The 20041-nt window shown below is 41.3% G+C and overlaps 1 protein-coding gene across 5 annotated transcripts in view; it reads right to left on the reverse strand.

The window, feature by feature from the left end:
* Positions 1–20041, reverse strand: part of atl2 (atlastin GTPase 2) — a 76764-nt gene that overhangs the window by 8913 nt on the left and 47810 nt on the right. For all 5 annotated transcript variants that reach the window (XM_048535974.1, XM_059648395.1, XM_059648394.1 and 2 more), the window contains exons 4-11: positions 12387–12491; positions 10596–10646; positions 9647–9703; positions 8604–8696; positions 8116–8254; positions 4182–4309; positions 4016–4072; positions 2287–2358 (exon numbers count right to left, since the gene is read on the reverse strand). In XM_048535974.1, the coding sequence (XP_048391931.1) occupies positions 2287–2358; positions 4016–4072; positions 4182–4309; positions 8116–8254; positions 8604–8696; positions 9647–9703; positions 10596–10646; positions 12387–12491 (702 nt within the window). The remainder of the gene's footprint in view (positions 1–2286; positions 2359–4015; positions 4073–4181; positions 4310–8115; positions 8255–8603; positions 8697–9646; positions 9704–10595; positions 10647–12386; positions 12492–20041) is intronic.

Raw genomic sequence — 20041 nt, forward strand, 5'->3', positions numbered from 1 at the left:
GGAATTCTCGTGCATATCTCTGTTTGGCTTGTCCTAGGATGGAGGTGTTGTCCCAATCAAAGTGGTGTCCTTCCTTATCTGTATGTAAGGATACGAGTGATAGTGGGTCATGTCGTTTTGTGGCTAGTTGATGTTCATGTATCCTGGTGGCTAGCTTCCTGCCAGTTAGTCCAATGTAGTGTTTGTCACAGTTCTTGCAAGGTATTTTGTAGATGACGTTCGTTTTATTTGTTGTCTGTATGGGGTCTTTTAAGTTCATTAGTTGCTGTTTTAGTGTGTTGGTGGGTTTGTGGGCTACCCTGATGCCAAGGGGGCCGAGTAGTCTGGCAGTCATTTCGGAAATGTCTTTGATGTCGGGGAGAGTGGTTATGGTTTCTGAGCCCGTTTTGTCTGTTTGTTTGGGTTTGTTGCTGAGAAATCGGCGGACTGTGTTCATAGGGTACCCATTCTTTTTGAATACGCTGTATAGGTGATTTTCCTCTGCTCTGCGTAGTTCCTTTGTGCTGCAGTGTGTGGTGGCTCATTGGAATAATGTTCTAATGCAGCTTCGTTTGTGGGTGTTGGGATGGTTGCTCCTGTAGTTCAGTATTTGGTCCGTATGTGTTGTTTTCCTGTAGACGCTGGTTTGAAGTTCCCCTTTGGCTGTTCGCTCTACTTAATAAATGTATCAGAAAGGCAATGTACTGTCCTTCGTCCAATGGACTGGTCGAGAGAGCAGTGAAGACTTTCAAGGGTGGCTTGGAGAAGCAACCACCTTGCTGTTAAATACAAGTTGACTAGGTTTTCAGTCATCATACAGGATGACCTCATATATGACCACTGGGTCTCCCCATAGCTAAGCTGTTAATGCATCTTCAGTTGAGGATTAAATTAAGTTGATGTTCGCAAATTAGCAGGGAGATTGGAATCAAAGACAGAGGAACCATGATTCATTTAAAAGTGCAGACAATCCAGTGTTGGTGAAGAACTGGGTTCCAGGAGTCACTATAGCCAAAACAGGCTAAGATTTTAACCAAGTATCCAGACCTTTTCTGTGGGCAAATGCCGCTCCATGAGCCAATGTTATGATCTGATCCAATGATGTGAGCAGGAAGTGTGTTTTTCCTAGGGACTGAAACGTCAGATTTGTCATAAATAGGCCAGACTGTTATACCACAGGAAACAAAGGAAGGTGAACCAATGGCACCATAAAGCAATTCCTTGTGAGAGGAATCCAACAGTAAGTCTCTCATTCAGAGTCTCAGTCAGTTAAATAACATTACAAGAAAATAAAATCATCTGTCAGATTAAGATATTGATGGACTAATGTAAAAATGTTCATTTCCATTACTGTTTTGATAATTTTGTAATTTAATTATTCAATATGTAATAAAAGAGGTGGGTTTATGAATGAGCTCTGAGGGAGGAGTCATGTGAATTGATAGTCCAATCTGGGGCAGAGCGGAAAATCTGCAGAGGCATGTGGAGACTTGCCCTGCGGTTGAATGTGGGGAACGAGGCACGCAAGGACTGTGTAATGCACTCTGTCATAAGTGTTAATTAAAAACCAAAAGAACAGCAGATACTGCAAATCAGGAACAAAAACAAAGTTGCCAGAAAAGCTCAGCAGGTCTGGCAGGATCTATGAAGGAAAAACAGAGTTAACATTTTGGGGTCTGGTGACCCTTCCTCTGAACTGCGAATTAATTGTGTTAAAGGATTGTTTTTAACAAGTTAAGCAGCAGAGCGAAGCTTTGAAGTTATTACAGACGACATGACTTCAACTCACAGAAGTCTGGAAAACCATTTTGGAAGTCAGAATCAGGAAAGGCAATAGAAACTAAATGCACATTTTTAAGGATGGTGCACAAACAGAATGGAGCATGTGCATACAAATCTTCTGTTCCTGTGTCTTATGGTTTTATTAACTGGATGCACATAGGAATTATATAAAGGAACCCATAGTGTATTAAGTTAGAAAATTATAAGTGTTATCAATTTGCTACTATGTTAAAAACAATGAACTCAAATTAAACTGACTAGCTAAACAACAGTTCAAAAATTTTGATGTTATACTGATTGCCCATTATCATTGACAGAAAATGTTTGAAACTCACTTCACTTTACTCTTGCATAATACAAGCAACAGTATTAAAAACTTGAAGTGTGGTTAGTATCATACCAGAAATTAAAGCCATGGAAATGATATAAAGACTTAATACAAGATGCAGAATCAACACTATACGAAAACAGAACATTTGTACTTCACCAAAGTAGGTCATTTTTCAGAGGAACATAATTGCATACCATCTCCATGGCTTTGGTGTAGACATCTTTTGCTCCTGCTACAGCAGCTAGATTGTTGGCTTCAGCTGTTGCCTGTAAAACAATTACTACTTTAATTAATCCTTCTCTTACTGTGTTTCGCCTGAGGGGAGATTTCACACACTTAAAGAACTGTGAATAATCTTCACACTTTCAGTTTTCAGAATCAATCTTTGAGATAGATGGATGTACAAAACCATTAATCACGACTAAATCAAATATCTGATTGCACTTTGCAGTTCAAAGCTTTTATCTGTTCAAAGGTTCTCAGTTCTATTGAAGCCAGCATGATTATTATGCAAGGGTCTGGGAGTCTGTTCACCAGAAGCTGAATCAATAGTGTTCATGATGATATTGGAAGTGATTAGCCAACGCTTCAGTTTCCACCTCCTCCCAAAGGGGCAGGGAGAGTAACAAATCCAGAATTACTCAAAAGGAAGCTACTGGAACCAGAGCACAATTTAAAAAAAAACAAACTCAGACTTAGTAAAACCTTTGTTTGAATATCTGATAGCAGGGCAACCAAGGAACATAAAGGATTTGGACATTTCAAATGCAGCTAGCTACAAGTATGAGAGCTCCATTGCAACATGTCCACTTCTCAAATACCTCTTACAACTGCACATCTTTGAGAGGCAAATATAATGGGAGCATGATCTTCTCACTGGGGATGATAAATCTACAGCAGATTTGAAGAAATATGACTATTTTAATTTGATATATGAATTTAAAATTTTCTACAAAAGTACTAATTGACTCAAAGCGATGGTCACGCATTTGATCAACAGTGAGCTAGAACTCAACAGGTGATTTCAAATATGCCATCAGGTCAATGTCATCAGAAAGAATTTGACGTAGGTCAAAATTTTAAACTCTAATTTGCACAATGATGCACAGAAGCTTGAAATTGAAATCTTACATTTACAGCATATAGTTTTCAATAATTCTGACAATCTAGGCATAAACATCACACATTTATTAAACATTTTCCACAGATAGGTGATTATTTCCTTTGGCAATTAATAAATATATTACATATACAACATTGTAGGTACATAAAAACCATTAAGAATCCAGCTGTGTTGCCCATTGGCAAATAACTAGTCACTAAAATGAAGGCATGTATTGGAAGAATGTAAGACAGAGGAAAAAGTTTGCCTTAGAATTACAGAATCCCTAGAGTATGGAAGCAGGCCACTTGACCCGTTCAGACCGACCCACCAAAGAGCATCCCAACCAGGCCCACCCCATCCCTGTAACTCTGCACTTCTCATGGTAAATCCACCTAGCCTGCACACTATAGCAAACTCAGCATGGCCAATTTATTTAACCTGCACAATTTTGGACTATGAGGGGAAACACACACAGATACAGGGAGAATGCACAAACTCCATACAAACAGTCACCCAAGGATGGAGTCGAACCCAGGTCCCTGGTGCTGTGATTCTGCTGCGCCAGCCATTGAGCGACGGTGCCAACTTGTTCAATATTTTTCATTGACGCAATACTAATTTTGTTTTGAAGGAATTTGGAACGTGTATGCCAAAAGGATCAATATTTGTGACTTGAAGTTTTGTCAATGTTGCTCTTGATCCCATCTCTAATCCACATTCAAAAGAGAATATGCATAAATATTTTTCTTGATCAAATCAGTACCAAGATATATATGTAGAAGATATATATTTTTAAGATAGGGATTTTTAAAAAGTACCTGTAGCATAGACTTTGGATGAGGTAGTTCCTCTCCTTGGTAAATTTTGATGTAGGCCTGAAGGGCACAAAAAAATTACTGGATCATTAATATGCTAACACAGCCTTGTGAATTAAACAACAGCAACAAAAGCTTTAAAAAAAAAGTGACTGTTTACTTTTCCTACCTTGAAATATTCAAGAAGGTCTCGACAAGTCACTTTAGACCCTCCAATTTCCTTTTCCACTAAATTTTCAGGAGACAGTAGAAATGGCACTACATTGTGAAGCTCCATCTTGAAGTCACCATCAATATCTATTGGGATAAAATACTAAATTTGCAAATCAAAATAAATTACAAAAGCTATTCCTAAAGTAAACATATCAACTCGCAGTCTTCACTCAAGTCGCTTGCTTCACAATGCACTATTCTTTTAAAGAGAATATACGAATTTGATAAATTAGACTAAGTCACACACCAAAATTCAATGCAAATAATTATTAAAAAGGGTGGCCTAAACTGTTTAAAAAACGCTTACAGCTGTTGGCCCATCATCCGTAAAATGATAAAGAAGGTGAAACACAATCACCAGTCCATAGATTTTAATATCCATGTACAATGCAATGATCAAGAAAAAAACCATGAATACTGGAAATCCAAAACAGAATCAGAAAAGAACTGATAAGTTGTCACAAGCCTGTAGGGCTAACTGTTTATGTTCCTTTACATATACTCCCTTAGCGCATTTTCTATTTGGTGTATAGAATGCCAGCAGTTAATTTAAGCTTTGCTTAGTATTGAAACTATTCTAGTTGACTAAATAACAAGTGCATTTCAGATTTTATTATAATAAATACTGTTGAACAAAGTTGTCTAATGATCCACTCCTGATCCTATTTTTTATGCTGTTCCTTTCAAATCTTAATCTAAATTTAATGACAATCTAGTTATAGCTAGGAGCTCCTCACAACAACAATAAAAGGCTGCTGCAAAGAACTGAATTTTCTCAATCTTTCACCTAGCTACTGTTATTTCTCTTGAAAGATAGGTACAACTATTGAAGAGAAATTTTGAAATATAAAAAATTCTGACTACTCTCCAGTCAAGGCCAGAAATTCTGGGGGGAGAGCTTCTAACCTATACTTAAATTGTAACTGGATGGAGAGAAGCAGAAAGAATGTAATTCACAAAAACAAACTGGTTTGGCTTATACTCCTGCAAAGAGTGGATGCTCTTAGTGGTGTTAGTCGGAGGTTTAAAGCTGCTTGACTATTTCAAGGGTGAAGGGAAGTATGGGAAGCAATGGCAGGAACAGTTGGGAACAAGAACAAAGCATGGGTCATGACACTCTTCTTGCACCAAGGTCATGTAATGGAGATAAAGGACTGACTCAGTTTCTTTCTCAAGGACAATGTCACCAGTCTTTGGCCTCCAAGATTAGCCCAAGAATCTGTGTTGTTCCTGGCTCCACCAAAATCAGCATTCAGCGGCCCTGTTCCTTTCGTCTCAGTTCTTCCAATTGTCAAGTTCAATAGTATCCCTCCCCCATCAAATTGCCAAAACCTAGTTTTTCACTGGAGCAGAGAAGTAGCTGAATTTTGTCCAGAATCTTATGTGTCTATGTCTGTTTTATCCAACTGCAAGGAGTGGAGCACCACCTTTAATAAGGATCAGAAAAATCAGTGAAACCAATGTCTGCCCCCACACATTTTTAAATGGAAACAAATCAACTTGGGCTGTAAAAAGTGGTGGGTGTGATAGCAAATAGTTAAATAGCAAATCTGAAAGGTTAAAGAAAACATGCAAATCTAAAATATTAGGAGACACAAGTATTTAAAAATTACCCCAAAATGGCAATTAGTATTCTGTGGGATATCAGATGAGTATGATAATCAAGTTGCAGCGTGTTTAACTTCGGAAAATCATTATAGCAAGATGAACAGTTAAAATAGGTGATGGTCGAGTTCAGGAAGCAAGGTACTCAGAATGTTCAATACTATACTTGCCACATAATCTTCAAAATATAACTGGGAAAAATTAGTTCTTAGTCTCTCTTGACTGTTCTAAATAAAGCAGCTTTGTTGGACATTTACCATTTCTCAATATAAACAGTTGCATCCAAACCCATCAGGCATGCTGTAAAAGCCACAGCATCATTTGTCTTAAGATGGAAATTTCACCACTGAACTGAAAACAAAGTGTACTCCTCTCCCAGTGCTAATCCAACTATAGATTCCTGCAAAAGTTGTGACAGGTACAAAAACAAAGCATTTAGAACAGGATCACAAAAGGTTATCAGTGGTTACATTGATGGTTAATGCAGGCCTTTATTCATGAAGTTTCTGCCATTTCGTTGGGCCAGAAAAACTGGATGAGTGATCAACTTTTCTTTGGGGAATATGCAAGAACTGCCATTGGATAGCGTGACCGCAATGGCAATAAAAACGGCAATTATCATCATCCCATCTTCCTAAATAGGTAAAGGTTTGTTAGAGCTCAACACATTAAAGAATAGAACTCGCAAGTTAAACTTAATGCCAAACTGTAACGCAGCCAGGGAGATGAATATTTTAGAATCTTAGAAATTGAGATTCTCATGCTCTGAACAAAAAATGGACTTCAGATCATTTTTAGATGTAATGCCTTGAACTGTCAGATTTTTTTAAAACCTTGAATCAAGATTATTTGAAGTTCAAATGCCATATCTGACATTTTATGTTAACAGAGGCCTATGGAAAGTGTCATCGGCAGTGCTTTCAAGCAGCACTTGCATCTGGGAAAAAACTCTCCACTGGGTGGCATCATACCAAGTTTAAAGAAAGATGGTCATGGTTGCTGGTGGTCAATCACCCTGTCAAAGGACATTACTGCAGGAGCTTCTCAAGGTAGTATCCTAAACCCAACTATCTTCAGTTGTCTTGTTAATGACTTTCCTTCTATCATAAAAAGTCAGAAGTGGGGATGTTCACTAATGATTCTATATTATTGAGAAACATACATCACTCATGAAACAGTGAAGAAGTCTGAACAAAATTCAGGCTCGGGCTGCTAAATGGCAAGTAACATTTGCGCTACACAAGTAGCGGGTAATGGGCATCCCTGCAGAGAACCTAACAATTGCACCTCGACATTCAGTAGAACAGTCATTTCCACATCCTGCACTATGAACAACCCAGGGGAATTACCATTTGTCAGAAATTGATTGGACAAGCCACACAAATACCGTGGCTATAACATCAAGTGAGAAACTGGATATTCTGCAATAAGCCTGTCCACTATCTACAAAGCATAAAGTAGGAGTACGATTGAATACTCTCCACTCGATAAGTGCAACTCTAATAATATATGATATGCTCTCCAGGATGAAACAGCCTGCATGACTGGCACACCATCTACTACTTTCAACATTTACTCCTTTCATCAACATAGTGGTAGTGTACCATCTACAAGGGACACTGCAATAACTCACCAAAGCTGCTTCAACAGAACTTTCCAAATCACCACTTACCCATGTAGAAGGACAAGGGCATCATGGAAACATAACTTTCTGCAAGATTCCCCCCAGGCCTGGCACCATCCTGACTTGGAATTATGTTGCTAGGTAAAAATTATGGAAAACCCTTACAAACAACATTATGGATGTATGTATAACCTAGGACTGTGACAATTCAACAAGTAACTCCTGAAGTTCACCAGGAAAACCAGGGATGAGCATGATATGCTGGCCTATAACAAATAAAAATTTGTCAGTAACACAAGGCAAATTAAAATTTAAGGACAATACTTAACAAAGAATAAGAACACGGGGGTCAGTAACTCAGGGGAATCCTGTCATAATATTCTTACTTTCAATTCATTTACAAGGCAACTAAAATGAGGTTCAATGTTAAAAATAAATGGATGAATGTTATGAGAGCCAAAAGCAATCCCAATTAAGAATTTTAAAATATCAGAAAATATTATTACTTCAACTTCTGATTCCTATTCTCTTCGTGAATATACACAATAGAATTTAGAAAAAAAGGTCAAATATCTAATCAGAAAACAAACAGGTCACCTCAACGAACAGAATTTAGTATACAGCATTTATATGCACACAACTTCAGATAGTATTCAAATACCTTTTAATCTTCCATCAAAACTAGGATTTGTGGCAACTTTCAGACCTGGATGTGGCATTAGGAAGCAGGTGATTTTGGCAAAACAGGAATGAATATGTCTCCTCACGTTTTGTAGCTCTTCGTGCTGATTTTGTTTTATCTAAGGAATAAAACATTAGTCAACTGAAGAAAGACAACTGTAGCCGAGTATTTACTGGTTTAAGAAACAGAACAACAATGTGGTGGCATTGTCAACCAAGGCAACTGTTGTTTTCTTGGAGTAACTTTTCTCCCAAACACTTTCAATAAGATCTTTTAACGTTAAAAGCATCGAGCAAACACCAAGTCTTATCTTCAAAATTAAAATTTTAATTGCTGGAGGAACACTTTTCCATTTCTAACAGGCATGTCAAACCAGCAATAACAGATCACCTCTCAACATTTCAACAGGTGAACTGTTTCTTCTGATGTCGGGCAGAGGATTTAAAATCTTACATTTAAAATCTTACCTCCAACCGTTTTTCCAAGAAGCTCCTCCCTCCTTCCAATCCATATGGATGTTCATAGGGATAACTCCAATCTCTTATTAAAAACATAAGAGTCTACATGGAGAGAACATAATTAACTTCATTTGAATTTATTTTCTGCAACTCAAAAAGGAGTCTGCACTTGCATGTAGTCCTTCCCATCGGAACATCTCAATGTCTACCCCTCAAAGAGCTCTTTTGCCCCCTTTGAATGGTGAAGAATCTTTTACATCACTTGAACAGGTAAGCAGGACCATGGTTTAAATCCTTCATTTAACATCAGAGCACTCAATCAGTACTGTACTGAAGTATCAGCCAAAATCAAGTGCTCAAGTCTCAGTGAAATATGAGGCCATGATCTTCTAATAGACAAGTCAACAATGCATGCTAGGCCCACTATAAACTCAAAAACTCAACATTCCACAATTGTAAATATTTAAATATCTGTTCTTAATACAATTAATTGCTAAACACATTCTCCTCCATGAATGATAGGTTCTTGATTAGTAAAGGGATCAAGAGTTACAGGGAAAAGGAAGCGGAATGGGGTTAAGAAACAAATCAAATGGTGGAGCAGACTTGATGGGCTGAATGGTCTAATATTGCTTCTATATCTTATGGCTTTATGCAGTTAAGTGTCCAGCTGCATCTAACAGTTGGGACAAATCAGCTATCTTTACATTGTTATTGTTGGTTTGAATTAGGTTTCAGTTGCATAGCCAAACAAAAACAAATATTGGGGGGCCTAGTTGGCTATGTGAAAAAATGTAAACTTTCGTTTTGCCAACATTTGCTGCTCCTGCCTAATATGTGAGGGATCTATACGTTTACTAATAAAGGTTGAATCCAGTTATCTTAAATATGTGCTCAGCTATCTCAGAAATAAACTGGTAATTTTCATCACATGGTTTTGGGTAATATTGCAAAAGTTCTAGACCTCCAAAGGAATAGAATCATGAAACAATTTTGCAACTAACAAACATGGAAAGCAACCACAATACTAAAAAGTCATTAAATACACAAACCTGGAAGGGTTTTTGATACACTTCTTCCATTGCCAGCCGGCCATATTCCGTGAAGAGCTACAAAGAGGACAAAAAGGTTTATGTAATATGAAGTTTGCACAGATTCATGCTTTGAAGTTCTGGGTGAATACAGAAATAATATGTTTTGTAGGTACCAGAAGTTTGAGGCAGCAAGAACAGGTAAACACCCCTGGTTCTGCTCAGTCCTTCTGTCCTGGAATGATGACATTGTATGAGGCAGACACACTCACCTTGCTGGCATTTACTTTGAATATCTGTTTTCCTAAAGCTTTTGAGTATAAACATGTTGAATTAGCTCCAACATGGAGAACTGATCCATTAGATGCTGATAAACATGAATCAGCAATGATGTGACTGTGAAAACTCAAGTTATTCATTCTGGATTAGGAGGGTGGAGAACAGAAACTTGTTGGAAGTGAGCTGGTAGCTTTTTGCCACAGTTGGGCAAGTTAGATTTAATTTGTAAGAGAATCACTACCAGGTCGAAATAATTCGCCAAACTCAAGTAAATATTAGTATATTGAAATATATCTCAATGCAATTTAGTTTCTGAAACTGGATTCATGGTCTTCAATATATCAAAATATTAAAGGCTAATCTATTAAGGTTTCCTCCTAACATATTTAGGGGTAAGCAATGGCCCAATAGTATTATCGTTGGACAATTAATCCGGAGACCCAGGTAGTGTTCTGGGGACCTGAGTATGAATCCCACCATGGCAGATGAATCCATTGTCAATCGTTGGATAAAAGAACAGTACCTGGCTCGCTAATATCCTTTAGGGAAAGAAGCTGCTACCCTTACCTTGTCTGGCCTACAGGTGACTCCAGACCCACAGCAACGTGGTTAGGTACAAAGCAATAAACGCTGGCCTAGCTGAGAACATCCTCATTCCATTAATGGATAAAAGAAAAATTGGTTATAATACCTGCAAGTGTTGCAGATCATCTTCTTGAATGTTCTGAGACAAATTGTATACCTATAAGAAAGAAAAAGAAAAAAACACTTGTTTCCAAAAATATGATAATTATCTTCCAAGTTGCCTGTAGGAGTGCAGCTCCAATCCAGGAGAAAAGCAAGCAGTTCACTTGAGTAATATCTCATCCATCATCTACGTACTCTACTCTCTCAGCCACAACATAATTGTTAGTAGTGTACACTATTCACAAGATGCACTGCAACAGATCAAGCTTTCTCAGACACTAACTCTACACACATGCCACCTACCATCTAGAAAGAGGGTGGCAGCAGACACCTGGGAACACCACCATCTGCAAGTTCCTAGGTCACATACCATCTTGATTTGGAACCATATATTATGTTCCTTCATCATCACAAGATCAAAATCCTGGAACTCACTTCATAAATAGGATTGTGTGTATACCTACACCCCAAAGGCTGCAGGAGTTCAAGAAGATACCTCATCAACTTCGAACACATTTAGGATACACAACAAACGCTGTACTTGCCAGCAACATCCACATTTGGTCCACTGTCCACGCTACTAGAGTTAAATGCAAACAGCACCATCCTAGGGAAAAAACAACTACCATTAACTCTGACCATATCTCATTATTCTATAAACTTCTTGAAGGTTCCCATCTCAACGTCCTACACTCCAGTGAAAAAGTCCCAGCCTATCCAGGCTAACTCAAATCTTCAATCCCTCCAAACCTTTCCTATTCACGTACTTATGCAAATGTCTTTTAAATGTTGTAACTGTACCCACATGCACCAGTTCCTCAGGAAATTCATTCCACACATGAACCACTGTCTGTGTAAAAAATCTGTACCTCATGTCTTTTAAATCTCTCTCCTCTCACCTTAAAAATGTGCCCCCTAGTCTTGAAATCCCCCATCCTTGGGAAAAGACAATTACCATTAACTCTATCTGTACCTTCATTATTTCATAAACTTCTATCAGATCACATCCTTCATGGCTCATTAAAAGAAGTCCCAGTTATCCAGCCTTTCCTTATAAATCAAACCTTCCATACCAGGCAACATCCTGGTAAATCTTTTCTGAACTCCCTCCAGCTTATTAATATCCTTCCTATAACTGGGTGACAGAACTGGAAAACAGTATTCCAGAAGAGGCCTCAAAGGACTGAGCAACGAAGGCAAGCATGCAAAGACCTTTTTAACCATCTGTCTATATGCGACACAAACTTCAAAGAATTATATACCTGCACCCCCAGATCCTCTGTTCTAAAACACTATCCAAGGCCCTACCATTAATTGTACAAGCCTTACCTTGTTCTTTGTACCAAAATGCAATACCCCCCATTTATCTAGATTGAACTCCACCTGCCATTTTTCAGCCCATTAACCCATTTGATCAAAATCCCTTTGTAATCTTGAAAAACCTTCTTCATTGTCTATGCCACCAATTTTGGTATCATCCACAAACTTACTAACCATGCCTTCTATATTCTCAGAGTACATGATCCTTACATATCTTTTCAGGTGGTTGGTTGCATTATTAAATATACTGACGACATTTTCTGGCTCCTCGTCTTATTGAGAAGCTGACAAATGGTCATAAATTTAATTCCACAGACATTAACAATTATTCTATACAGAAAAGCTACACAATTGATTACCAATTATTAAAACTGGGACAGTCTTAATCTCTCCAAACGAATGACTATGTAATAGTAATTGGACAAAAATGCTGTACTCCCAGTAAGCAGTCTAAAAAAAAATAAAAAATCTTTACCTGAACTGAACTTGTCATAGTGCTGAGAGCAAAAACTGTGGCACAGTCTCTTATGGTCGACTGACTGTCAAAGGCCCCCTGAGTATCCATTAAAAGCACTGCAACCTAGAAGGAAATGACTCCAAGTTTGAGATAGTGTTCTTAAAAATATAAAACTAAATGTTTGAACACATCAACATTGGGTGTAAAGGCAAAATACTGCCGATGCTGGAAGTACGAACAGACAGAATTTCGAGAAATTAGGCAGGTCTAGTTGCACCTATGGAGAGAGAAACAGAGATTAGCATTGAGTCCTGTATAATTCCTCTTTAGAGCTGAAAACTGTTGGAATTTTTTTAAAAATTGAATATAATTCAATTAAACGGAGGCCCAGTTCGAAAGACAAAGGGGTTGTTAATGGTGGAGGAAGAGAAAACAAAGATGTAAAATGGAAATAAATTAAGGTGTGAAAGGGAGGGAATGGGTTTTCTCTACTAACAGCAAAGTAAATTCCAAAGTTTATGGAATTTAATATTGAGGCCAAGGCTGTAAAGTGCCTTGGCAGTAAATTAGGCATTGTTTCATTGAAACGTTGCAGCAGGCCCAGAACACAAATGCTAGTGAGAGTGTAAGATGATTTATTGAAATGACAACTATCTTGGGAATACCTGGTCATTCCTATGGACAGACCAGCATAATCAGAATAGATGCAATGCAGGCAGAGAAACTGGGAGAAAAGAATTATTGGAAGCAGGGCCTGAGGTGGTGTAGTCAAAGTAACCATCGGAATTGGTGGGCTTTATAATTGAATTGGATAATGATCCAACTATTTCAGGAGTTTCCATTTTGTAAGCAAGATAAGTTGTAAAAACTTTCTGAAAATCTACATAAACAAATTCTACTGCATTTCCTTCATCAACATTCTCCATTCAAATAAATTGGTCAAACAGAATCTCAAATACAGGCTGTTTCTCTCTCCACCTCCCAACCATATTATGGGTGTGAGAGGTTTTGAAGTAACTGGCCAGCAGACACAGTGATTGTCCTCACACCCTTTCTTGAATAAAGAATCATATTTATGAAGCTAGTTCTTTGGCACTAGCCCACTTCGTCAAGAAATGATTCCCATTTCCTTCCACAGCCTGGGATACAGAGCAGCAATACGCTGGGAATTCACAAGCTAATTACTGGTTCAAGCATTATTGGTAACTGTTGTCTATCTTGCGCAGGTGGAAGGATGTAATGCAGTTGAGGCAATGGCCTAGTGACATTAGCTTGAGACTATTAATTCAGAAACTCTGCTAATGTTCTGGGGTCCTGGGTGTGAATCCTGCCACAGCAGATGGTCAAATTTCAAATAAATAAAAAGTATCTAGAATTAAGAATTGGCTGATGACATTGAAACCATTGTCGCTCATCAAAAAACCCAGCTGGCTTTCTAATGTCCTTCAGGTAAGAAAATATGGCCTTGCCTACATGTGACTCCAGACCCACAGCAATGTGGCTGACTCTCAACTGTCCTTTGGAATGGCCTAGCAGTCAGTGTCATACGGCACAGGAACAAACCATTTGGTCCAAGCAGTTATTGCTAATTCTATTTCCAAACTAAACTAGTCCCATTTGCCTTCATGTGGCCCAAATCCCTCCAAATCTTTCCTATTCATGAATATCCAAATGTTTTTTAGGTGTTGTAAGTGCACCTGCATCCACCTCTTCCTCTGGCATGGAACACTTTAAAGCCATTGCCCCCATTCCCTTTTTAATACTTTCTCCTCTCACCTTATAAATATGCGGCCTCGTTTTGAACTCCCCTGGCCTAGGGAAAAAACCCTTGTCGTTCACCTCGTCTATGCCCTCAAGATTTTATAAACCTCTATAAGATCACCCCTCAACCTCCTATGGTCTAGTAAAAGCTGTCCCAGCACAACCAGTCTACTTTCTTTTTATAACACAGCAACGTTCTGGTAAATGTTTTCTGAATGCTCTCCAATTTAATAATATCCTTCTTGTATCAGGGTGACCTGTACTGTACACACTACTCCAGAAGAGGTCTCACCCATGTCTCTGTTCTATAGCACTACCCAGGGCCCTACCATTAATTGTATAAGTCCTGCCCTTGTTTATTTTACCAAAATGCTTAATACCTTGCATTTATCCAAGTTAAACACAATCTGGCACCCATCAGCCTATTGACCCAACTGATCAGGATCTCTTTGTAACCTTAAGTAATTGTCCATTACACCACCAATCTAGATGCCCTCTGCAAACCTAATCATTCCTCCTATAATCTCATCCAAATCATTTATATAAATGACAAACAAAAGTGGACCCAGTGCCAATCCCTGTGGAACATCGCTGGTCACAGGCCTCTAGTCTATAAACCAACTCTCTATCACCACCCTATGACTCCAACTGTCAAGCCAATTTTGTAGCCAATTGGTAAGCTGTCCCTGAATCCCATGTGATCTACATTCAGTAATTTGCCAGCATTTCGCTCATGTATTTCAAAAAGGGTGACACGGTGGCTCAGTGGTTAGCACTGCAGCCTCACAGCGCCAGGGACCCAGGTTCGATTCCAGCCTTGGGCGACTGTCTGTGTGGAGTTTACACATTCTCCCCATGTTTGCGTGGGTTTCCTCCGGGTGCTCCGGTTTCCTCCCACAGCCCAAAGATGTGCAGGTTACGTGGATTGGCCATGCTAAATTGCCCGTAGTGTTCAGGGGTGTGTGAGTTATAGGGGGATGCGTCTGGGTGGGATGCTTCAAGGGGAGGTGTGGACTTGTTGGGCCAAAGGGCCTGTTTCCACACTCTAGGAAATCTAATCTAATCTCTCTAAACCCTTCCTCCTGATAAATTCATCCAGGTGCCTTTTAAATGTTGTAAATTATACCCACCTCCATCACTTCCTCTGGCAGCTCATTCCATACATGCACAACTCTCTGCCTGAAAAAGTTACTCCTCAGGACCTTTTTAAATCTTTCTCCTCTTTCCTTAAACCTATAGCCTCTTGTTTTGGTTGACAGTTTTTTTTAGGGTACTACAAAGAAGATCAACAAAGGCAGAGCAGTAGATGTTGTCAGTGTAGACTTCAGCAAAGCATCTGACAGGTTCCACATGGTAAACTGATTAGTAAGATTAGATCAGAGATAATGGGAACTGCAGATGCTGGAGAATTCCAAGATAATAAAATGTGAGGCTGGATGAACACAGCAGGCCAAGCAGCATCTCAGGAGCACAAAAGCTGACGTTTCGGGCCTAGACCCTTCATCAGAGAGGGGGACGGGGAGAGGGAACTGGAATAAATAGGGAGAGAGGGGGAGGCGGACCGAAGATGGAGAGTAAAGAAGATAGGTGGAGAGAGTATAGGTGGGGAGGTAGTGAGGGGATAGGTCAGTCCAGGGAAGACGGACAGGTCAAGGAGGTGGGATGAGGTTAGTAGGTAGATGGGGGTGCGGCTTGGGGTGGGAGGAAGGGATGGGTGAGAGGAAGGACCGGTTAGGGAGGCAGAGACAGGTTGGACTGGTTTTGGGATGCAGTGAGTGGGGGGAAGAGCTGGGCTGGTTGTGTGGTGCAGTGGGGGGAGGGGACGAACTGGGCTGGTTTAGGGATGCAGTAGGGGAAGGGGAGATTTTGATCCGCCTAGCTGAACTCGTCCTCACCCTCAACAACTTCTCTTTTGACTCCTCCCACTTCCTACAGACTAAGGGGGTGGCCATGGGTACCCGCATGGGCCCCAGCTATGCCTGCCTCTTTGTAGGTTACGTGGAACAGTCCCTCTTCCGCACCTACACAGGCCCCAAACCCCACCTCTTCCTCCGGTACATTGATGACTGTATCGGCGCCGCCTCTTGCTCCCCAGAGGAGCTCGAACAGTTCATCCACTTCACCAACACCTTCCACCCCAACCTTCAGTTCACCTGGGCCATCTCCAGTACATCCCTCACCTTCCTGGACCTCTCAGTCTCCATCTCAGGCAACCAGCTTGTAACTGATGTCCATTTCAAGCCCACCGACTCCCACAGCTACCTAGAATACACCTCCTCCCACCCACCCTCCTGCAAAAATTCCATTCCCTATTCCCAATCCCTCCGTCTCCGCCGCATCTGCTCCCACGATAAGACATTCCACTCCCGCACATCCCAGATGTCCAAGTTCTTCCAGGACCGCAACTTTCCCCCCACAGTGATCGAGAACGCCCTCGACCGCGTCTCCCGTATTTCCCGCAACATGTCCCTCACACCCCGCCCCCGCCACAACCGCCCAAAGAGGATCCCCCTCGTTCTCACACACCACCCTACCAACCTCCGGATACAACGCATCATCCTCCGACACTTTCGCCATTTACAATCCGACCCCACCACCCAAGACATTTTTCCATCCCCACCCCTGTCTGCTTTCCGGAGAGACCACTCTCTCCGTGACTCCCTTGTTCGCTCCACACTGCCCTCCAACCCCACAACACCCGGCACCTTCCCCTGCAACCGCAGGAAATGCTACACTTGCCCCCACACCTCCTCCCTCACCCCTATCCCAGACCCCAAGATGACATTCCACATTAAGCAGAGGTTCACCTGCACATCTGCCAATGTGGTATACTGCATCCACTGTACCCGGTGTGGCTTCCTCTACATTGGGGAAACCAAGCGGAGTCTTGGAGAACGCTTTGCAGAACACCTCCGCTCAGTTCGCAACAAACTACTGCACCTCCCAGTCACAAACCATTTCCACTCCCCCTCCCATTCTCTAGATGACATGTCCATCATAGGCCTCCTGCAGTGCCACAATGATGCCACCCGAAGGTTGCAGGAACAGCAACTCATATTCCGCCTGGGAACCCTGCAGCCTAATGGTATCAATGTGGACTTCACCAGTTTCAAAATCTCCCCTTCCCCAACTGCATCCCTAAACCAGCCCAGTTCGTCCCCTCCCCCCACTGCACCACACAACCAGCCCAGCTCTTCCCCTCCACCCACTGCATCCCAAAACCAGTCCAACCTGTCTCTGCCTCCCTAACCGGTTCTTCCTCTCACCCATCCCTTCCTCCCACCCCAAGCCGCACCCCCATCTACCTACTAACCTCATCCCACCTCCTTGACCTGTCCGTCTTCCCTGGACTGACCTATCCCCTCCCTACCTCCCCACCTATACTCTCTCCACCTATCTTCTTTACTCTCCATTTTCGGTCCGCCTCCCCCTCTCTCCCTATTTATTCCAGTCCCCTCTCCCCATCTCCCTCTCTGATGAAGGGTCTAGGCCCGAAACGTCAGCTTTTGTGCTCCTGAGATACTGCTTGGCCTGCTGTGTTCATCCAGCCTCACATTTTAGTAAGATTAGATCACATGGGATCCAGAAGGAGCACGAATGGGTGCACTCGAATCAGGGCTAGGTCCACTGCTTTTTCTCATTTATTTAGAAGACTTGGATGTGAATATGAGTTATGGTTAGTAAATTTCCTGATGACACCAAAATAGATGATGTAGTGGACAGTGAAAATGATTATCTTGTTATAACAGAACCTTAATCAGATGAACCAATGAGCCGAGAAGTGGCAGATGAAGTTTAGTTTAGATAACTGGGATGGGTTGCATTTTGGTAAGGCAAACAAGGGCAGGCCTTATATAGTTATTGGTCGGGCACTGAGGAGTGTTGCCGATCAGAGACCTAGGAGTGCTGGTGCATAGTTTCTTGAAAGTAGAGTCACAGGTGGACTGGGTGGTGAAGGTGGCACACCTGTCTTCATTAATCAGTGCAATGAGTACAGGAGATGGGATGTCATGTTGTGGCTGTACAGGACATTGGTGAGGTCACTTTTAGAATAGTGCATACAGTTCTGGTCATCATTCTATAGGAAGATAGTTGTTAAACTTGAGAGGGTAGAGAAAAGATTTATAAGCATGTTGCCAGGACTGGAGGGTTTGAGTTACAGGAAGAGGCTGAATAGGCTGGGGCCATTTTCCCCCCTAGGAGTGTCAGACGCTGAGGTGTGACCTTCTAGAGATTTAGAAAATCGTGAGGGGCATGGATAGAGTGAATAGTCAAGGTCTCTCTTGCTACAACGTTGCAACAAAGAAATGAATCCAAACAGACCACCTAGTATCAAAGTAGACACCAGAAATGTCAACAGCAGAAACAGACATGTCTTCCTTGCCAAATCTTTGTTACTAATATCCAGGGTTGGTGTCAAAACTGGGAGAACTGTCTCACAGACTAATCAAGCAACAATCTGACAGTCGTAAACACAATCATACTTTAGAGACAATGTCCTAGACATCAACACCATCCCTAGCTATCTGCTTTCACTCCGACAGAACAGATTCAGCAGAGGTGGCTGCACAGTGGTATAAACAATTGAGAGTTGCCTGGAATCTTGAGCATCGACTCCGGACCTCTCAAAGTCTCATGGCTTCAGGTTAAATATGGGCGAAGGGCTCTCCTGCTAATTACCACACACCTTCCTTCTTCAGCTTATAAATTGGTATTCCTCCATGTTGAACATGTTTTGACGGAAGCACTGAGGGAGACAAGGACACAAGCTCTGGGTGGGGGATTTTAACATTGGCAGCAGTACAGATCAAGCTAGTTGGGTCCTAAAGAACAGAGCTGCCAGACTGGGTCTGCGGTGGGTGGTGAGGGTGCCAACAAATGGGGAAAAAACATACTTGACCTCATCCTTATCAATATGCCAGCTGCAGATGCATATTTCCATGACAGCATCAGCAACAGAGATCACCACTCAGTCCTTGTGGAAACGAAGTCCCACCTTCACATTGAGAATACCCTCCATCATGTTGTGTGACACTATCACCATACCAATTGAGGCAGATTTCAAAGAGATCTAGCAATTTGAGACTGAGCATCAATGAGGCATTTCGGGCCAACAACAGCTGCACAACTGGGCTCCTGCACAACCTATAATCTCATGACTGGCATATATCTCACTCAACCGCCACCAGGGATCAACCCTAGTTGAATGGTCAGTACAGAAGGACATGCCAGGAGCAGCACCACGCACCATGTGCCAAGAGTGGCACCAGACATATACAAAAATGAGGTGCCAACCTGGTGAAGCTACCGAACAGTACAACTTGAATGCCAAAAAGCATAGCAGCAAGTGACAGATAGAACTAAGCAGTGCCACAACAGATTAGATCTAATCTCTGCAGTCCTGCCACATCCAGTTATGAATGGCAGTGGGTGATTAAACAACTTGCTAAAGGAGACAGCTCCACAAATATCCTGTTCCTCAATTATGGAAGAGCCTAACATATCAGGGCAAAACATAAGGCTGAAGCATTCACAGCAAACTTCAACCAGAAATGCCAAGTGGATAATCCATCTCAGGCTCCTCCAGTGGTCCCCAGCATCACAAAAACCTGTCTTCAGCCAATTTAATTCAATTTACTCCACATGGTATCAAGAAATAGCTGAAGGCAATAGATAGTGCAAAGGATATGAGCCCTAACAATATTCCTGAAATAGTTCTGAAGACTGTGCTCTAGAACATACCACTCCCCTAGCCAAAGTCTTCCAGTATAGTACACTAGCATCTGACCAACAATGTGGAAAATTGCCCAGCTTACAATCTTGCCCAATTATCACCCCGTCAGTCTACTCTCGATTATTAGGAAAGCGATGGAAGTGTAATCAACAGTGCTATCAAGCAACACCTACTCAGT

This window comes from Stegostoma tigrinum, chromosome 9 (genome assembly GCF_030684315.1).
Source record: "Stegostoma tigrinum isolate sSteTig4 chromosome 9, sSteTig4.hap1, whole genome shotgun sequence".
Lineage (NCBI taxonomy): Eukaryota > Metazoa > Chordata > Chondrichthyes > Orectolobiformes > Stegostomatidae > Stegostoma > Stegostoma tigrinum.